Below are 6,302 nucleotides of genomic sequence, written 5' to 3'. Positions count from 1 at the left end.
ATTACCCCCCTGCTAAGGTGAAAATGCCTCCATCCAAAGCTGTCGAATTACTTATTAAGGTTAGTGTGGCAGTTACGAAACACACTTCTAGATACAGGGCATTGAACACTTCCGGGCTGTCTTTCTAAGGGGACGGGTGCGGTCTCCAGGCCCACTGTCGCACGTGGCTCGTAATCTCAGGACTGGTGGAAAAGCCAGCACTCTCCGGGTGTAGCATTCCACAACATTCGCAGGCAGGTCTAAGCATGAGGTTAGACGCTCACGCGTGCACACACACCCGCGCACACGCACACTCACACCTATGTACACACATCAAAAGAGATAGTCAGCTCATATTTAGTCTAGGAAAAAAATATATTTATATCACTGCAATGGCACACCCTGGGTAAAATGTGACTTCAGCAATGCATATCATAGGCAGCTCATGGGAACTGGCTTTGTTTTGCGTAGTGGCACCCAACCTGGTGTCCGTCGTAAGACCTGTAGCCTTGGGTCACTTGCTGCCGCACCAATGCAGCAGTGACGCACAGGAATGAGATACGGAAATACATATAAATAACACCACAAGGAGTTTAGCAACAAGGGCTCTGCGGAGTTGGTGCTGCGAGGCAGTCCGTTCCTCAGTGCAACGGGAGAACAGGTGCTGAGCCTCGCACGTTTGCTGTCTCTTTCACTGGGAGAGGAGATCGGAACGTCAGCCATTTGTTCTTTTCAGGTACGGGTGTTGTTTCATCAGGGTCTTTGCTCCAGAACTGGCAGAGGGGAAGCAGAAGAAACACATCTCGAAGGGACTGAGGAGGGTGTGTTCTGTTTTCTTCTGTGGGCTTTGTGATAGACAGGAAGGGCTGTGAGGCCAAGATAGCAGAATCTACTCCCTGTAGAGAAAGGAGCAAGGTTTTAGACAAAACATCAACCAATACGGCCAGCCGGTTGTCAGCCAACGTTACGGGCAAGAACAAAGCACGTAAGGGTCGGTGTGGCTCAGTAAGAAGCAGCTCAGGAGGGAGAGCATGAATTCCTGCTTTCCTCCTCTGAAACAGGACCACTATAGTAACAACAATAACAAAAGTGTTTATTAGTAGCTCAGTTATAACAACTGGGGGAAGGGACTAGTCTTCCTCCTATCACACGGATGAGGCCGTTGAATCGCAGCAGAGCCGAGCAATCTGCTCATGGTCATGTCACACATGGTGAAGTAGCAAAGCGGGGATTCGAACCCACACAGTCTGAGGCTATAGCCATGCCTTATCCACTGTGCAAACAGCCTCTGCGAGATGAAAATTCTGACTTGTGATGATTCATTTGTGTAAGAGGAGAAAGGTAAAATGATGTGAAAGGCAAACTGTGCTACAGGTAAAGCCCCGGATACTAGCTCCCAGTATTTCCAAAGAGGGAAACTGTGTGTCGTGGCAACAGATCTGGAAACACCACGATCCGCCATTATTCAACGACATGATTGGCAAAAATGCAAACGAAGAAATAAAAATCACTGAACGTTTTTCTCACAAAGGAACTTCTAATGAAGGAGAGTATCTGGTAAAGGATTCATACGAGTTGCATGGACCGGGCACAGAGAGGGACCCTTTGGGCCGTGGCACAGGGAAACATTTGGTGTGCCAGTGAGAAAGGTTTTGGGGGCTCAAGCCCACCAAGAACTAATCAGTCACGACTGCCCCATCAGTCTAGCACTGGGTAGATCAGCACGATGCAATGGAATCCGTGGCTCTCCACTGTCCCCACAATTATCAACGCAAACCCGAATAAGCAGTTCCTATTCTTTCTTTTGTGACAACTGAAAATCAAGGTAGCTTTGGGGACTGTGTCTTCCCCCACAACGGCCATGTTTGGCAGCGAATGACCTCAGGTATCGAGAGAGCAAGGATTAAGGCCGGAACGTATCTTCAAAGACAGTTTAGCTCGTTTTATTAAACCAATCATTTACATGCTGGTTTTGTACCTATGCGTGTTTGTCGTGTGTGAGATATAAATCCAGGTTAGTTTCTTTGAGGTCAATAGCCATGATTTGGTCTTGTAGAGAACACTTTAGTCTATTTGGAGAGAGAGAAATAAAGTTTTCTTATAAAATACTCAGAGAGAGATTACTTCTTAAGCAACTTAAAATTATACATGTGGGTACGGTTATAACTAGCAAGCCCTCCCTGCAAGAAGCCTCTTGTCAACATCATTCATTTTGACAATCATGGGGGGGAAAAGAAAGAAAGAGAAGGATTTGGATCTACTTTTCCAACTGTGTCTTCTCTGGAAATTAGTACGTCTATCAAATGTAGTTCCTGAAACCTGACTGTGCAGAGACTTAATCAGGCAGGCATGTATTTACATGCAGGACAAGGAGAACAGGAGTATGACCTTAAGACTGTTGGAACACAACCAACGCCATATGGATAGGCACACTTTTGGAAGGTGATTTTGTTGTACTGCTAGAAATTCCACTCTTAGAGGAGAAAAAGGAGTCCCAAAACACTTTTGTTCCCTTTCAGTTCCCCAACCCTCTTCTTCACTAAATGCCTGGATATAAATACATGTTATGAAAATAGTTGGTAATAGGAAGTGGGCTATTTGGGGACTCACTGTGTATGTGAAAAGGGTTGGATGTTTGAAGTGACAAGGGTAGGAAATATGAAGGATTGTATCTAGCTGATGCCAGAATATTCTAGGGTGGAGAAAAATAAACGTTAGCTCCTTTGAATGGAGACAACCTCTTTATCATGGGGACGTGTTTGGACAAAGACCAAAGCATGTGGTCTATGTGGCATCATGAGGGAAAGATGTGACTTTCACTGCATCGAAATAAACAAAGCATTGTTCCTCTGAATCCGTTACGAAGGCATTGGAGTGTCTTTACCATCCAGTTCCATTCGTTACAACGGGATCGGACTTGTGCGTTTCATTTTTTTTTTTCAATTATAACACAATGTCACGAATTCCAAGGCTAAGCGACAAAGGAGTACTTGGTAGGTCTACAAAGGTAGGTGTACCTTTTGTACAGACACACGTTTAAATCACATCCTCACGAATCCATTTAAGGTGAAGCGGCTTCGCGGGCACGGCTCCTACCATTGAACTTCATTTCACCTCACTCCAGCATGTCGCAATGCAACATTTGGGTTCCCGAGTGAAAGAGGGATGAGTAGCACTCGGAAAACCTTGGAGGAGGCAGAGTGCACCTTCCTTCCGTGAAGCCCGGCGCGTTCTACATGAGAGCGTGTCACGTACGCTTACGACGACGCCGTGTGTTAGGAAAGGTGTTATTGTTGAAGTATCATCATCTCTAATTTACAGGTGGAGGACCTGAGTTATAAAGAAACATGGAGCGAATTTCCCAGTGTCAACATCTCAGCTGGCTTTCAAATCCGTAGCTGTCTGGGCGCCAGAGCCTGGCTCCGTGCCCTGGGAAACAATGCAACCTTCCCACTGTCCTCCTGTTTCTCTTCTAGAATGTGTAACTTCGCAGAAGCAGTGAGGTTTCACTTTTACAGCTACCGGATACTGTGGGCACTCGGAAAGCCCTCTGTTGGCCTTTCCCCTGGCCTGGACTCTACCTCCTACGCCGTGTTAAAATGAAGACTCAGAAGGCAACCTTTGAACGTCGTAAGATTTCACGTGCCACCTTGCAATCCTTGCCTGATGAGTTCACGTACACAGATACGTGCTGAGAAAACAACGCGACGACGGCCGCGCAGTGTCCAGCATTAACTCGTTAGGGTATCTTAGAGCTGACACGTTCTCTCTTTAGAAACGTTCTGCTTTGAGTATGTTCAGCGTTTAGAAAAAATAGCTCAAGTCTTAAGCTGCCGCCTCGAAGAAAGCAAGACTTCTAATTATTCAGTGTATGCAAGGAAACACTCTTTTGACTTACAAGATAATGTCATAATGCCACCTTATTTGAATTGCACCGTGGAGATTGAAAACAAAACACTCCACAGATTCCCTGAAGGAAAAAAATAAACATATACATTTTTTATTTTTTTTACAGCAAGCAAAAAACCCCACCTACATTGTCAACTTTGAACATGAATATCCAGAACTCTTAGGGTTCAGCAAAAGTGGTGCTAAAACAGAAATTGTTGGAGTAGTTTAAAAAAAAAAAAAAAGAAAGAAAGAAATTTCACATTCCTTCTGAAGAGAAAAGCTTTTACAACCAGCGTCGCAAAAAGGTTTTTACTAAACTGTCATGATTTGACAGCATCAGATTGAACATGCCTTTTGCTCTATAAGAAATAGCTTTCAGCATAAAACCAAGGGTGGGGGGGCGGGGGGAGGAAGGTCGTTAAAATCAACCAAGTTTTTGTTTAAAAGTAGTGCAAATGGAAGCATTTAAGAAGTTAAAATCTGTCCAGGCAAAAAGAGTTAGGTCGTTTGTTTCTGACAATAAACAAAGCCATTTAATTCACGTTTCACGAGGAAAATTCCGGGATTAAAATAGAAGGATCTAAGGCTCACGGCCTTTACGGATGAGAAGCCATGTTTTCCGGTAGGTCACATTCTAATAGCGAGGACATCAAGGTAAGTTCCAAGTCTCACTCCTGACTTCGAGGTAAATCCTCCCTGGCTGACCGTCTGGTGCCGGGGCTACAGGAGCAGGGCAGAAAATAAGAATAATGGATGGACCTTCCAGGATTTCTCAACTGCAGCAAGTCTCCAAAGAATGAGGCATGATCCCAGATTAGAGGTGATTACTTGGCACCCCAAAGATAGGAAGTATTTGTGGCCTGAATGACGGGCACCAAAGGGTAAAAGGAACTCAGTGTGAGAGAGAGCCAGCGGGGGTCTAGGTGCCATGTTCCGAAACCTGACTTCATATGGTTCCTATTTCACTTCTTCCCGAAGGAACAACAGGGAAGAACCTACTGGCTTCCATACCGGTCTCTACTCCCACAGTCAAGAGAGGACTAACATCCTGAAAGAACCCCTAACTGCCTGACAGTCATGAAAGAATATTTATTGGTTGGTGTTTCAAGTTGGATCGAGTTAAAAAGAAAAAAAAAAAAAAGAGTTTTCACTGGAGAAAGATCCATTGCGGATTCTTTTGCCTTACCTTGTAGGTCTGGGTTTGCTTCTTTAAAGGAGGGAAGTGTGAAAGTTCCCTATTCAAGATTGTCACGGTCCACTATCCATAAGGTAGTTACAAGAAGTTTGTAGAGTCCCAAAATACGACTTTATATGGCACAGCCTCAGGCCCAAAGAAACAGACCTTGTTTGTCCAGTGACGGGGAGGTGTTTGGGTTTTATTATTATCATTCTTATTATTTTTATTTTTAAAAATCCACTTTCCTTTTCTTTCCAGCCCCTTATGATGACTTTCAGGTCACCATAAGCCACCAGGTGGCCCGATGAGCTACGCGGTCTTCACCTAGGTTGTTTTCCGTGGTAAGAACCAAGCCTTAGAAGCTACGACTGAGTCCTTCCCAAATGTTCCTGGGCATGGTATTCATTCCGGTGAGAGCAAGAGGACGGTCATTTACACCACAAACAAAATACTGTAGTTGTAATTCCAAATGGAGAGAGGATCAAGGATGTCTCAGAGAAGCTCAGTGTCTGTCAGCAAAGACTCATCAAAACCCGGAGGTGGTGTTCTATTTATACAGGTACGTGTATTTTACAAACTGGTGACGGACGGAGTACTTCTGAGACACAATGGGTTCCAGGTCTCGATTCAAGCGACGGTCTGTCATTTCCGTAAGCCCCGCGATCTCAGCAAAATCTGTACACCGGGCGACGCTGCAGGTATTTCACTTTTTCTTTCATTTCAGAGGGCGAAGACGGAGTTAAAAAAAGTGCAGTTCTTCAATTAAAGTGCATGGATGAGGTAAACTAATTTCAAGAGTTCTGAGTTTATTCGACAGCGCTGGCTCAGACAGGAACCATTCGGCCGTGTATCTGCTGCATTTGGGTTCTCATCGCCTGGACGCTGCTCAGAATCTTATTCTGATGTGTGACGGCTGTGATGCCGATTCTTGCCAGGTCACTGGATGTAGGGGGAGAAGTGAGAGGGAGAGAAAAAGGCATGAGGGCCGAGAATCTCGTTTCGGGGCTTCATGCAGACACACATTGGAATCAGCCACAGCTCATACGGCACAACAAGGCAGGTATGTTCTCATGTCTAATTAAGCGATTTAATGCAACAATGTAGGTGCTCGAGAGGCTGTGCAAAAATTACACGCGATCAAAATGAAAGGCATTCCAGTTTTTTTCTTTCTTTCTTTCTTTTTTTTTTTTTTTTTTTTTAATGAGTAGGATAATGCAGCTCAAAGCAAGAACGGCAAATACTATTAAATCTAGAT

The 6,302-nt window shown here is 44.7% G+C and overlaps 1 protein-coding gene across 3 annotated transcripts in view; it reads right to left on the bottom strand.

Annotated features, from left to right (window-relative positions):
- Positions 1 to 348: 348 nt before the first annotated feature.
- The window catches only part of EPHA4 (EPH receptor A4), a 149,587-nt gene continuing 143,633 nt past the window's right edge, over positions 349 to 6,302 (bottom strand). For 2 of the 3 annotated variants that reach the window (XM_049615826.1, XM_049615827.1), the window contains one exon: positions 349 to 875. In XM_049615826.1, the coding sequence (XP_049471783.1) occupies positions 869 to 875 (7 nt within the window). In that variant the 3' untranslated portion in view covers positions 349 to 868. Of the gene's footprint in view, positions 876 to 5,056; positions 5,987 to 6,302 lie in introns of all 3 variants that reach the window. The other variant, XM_049615825.1, reaches the window with a different exon arrangement.

Source organism: Panthera uncia, assembly GCF_023721935.1.
Source record: "Panthera uncia isolate 11264 chromosome C1 unlocalized genomic scaffold, Puncia_PCG_1.0 HiC_scaffold_3, whole genome shotgun sequence".
Classification (NCBI taxonomy): domain Eukaryota; kingdom Metazoa; phylum Chordata; class Mammalia; order Carnivora; family Felidae; genus Panthera; species Panthera uncia.
Note: the sequence above shows the minus strand (reverse complement) of the source record. Positions and strands in the feature narration are given on the sequence as shown.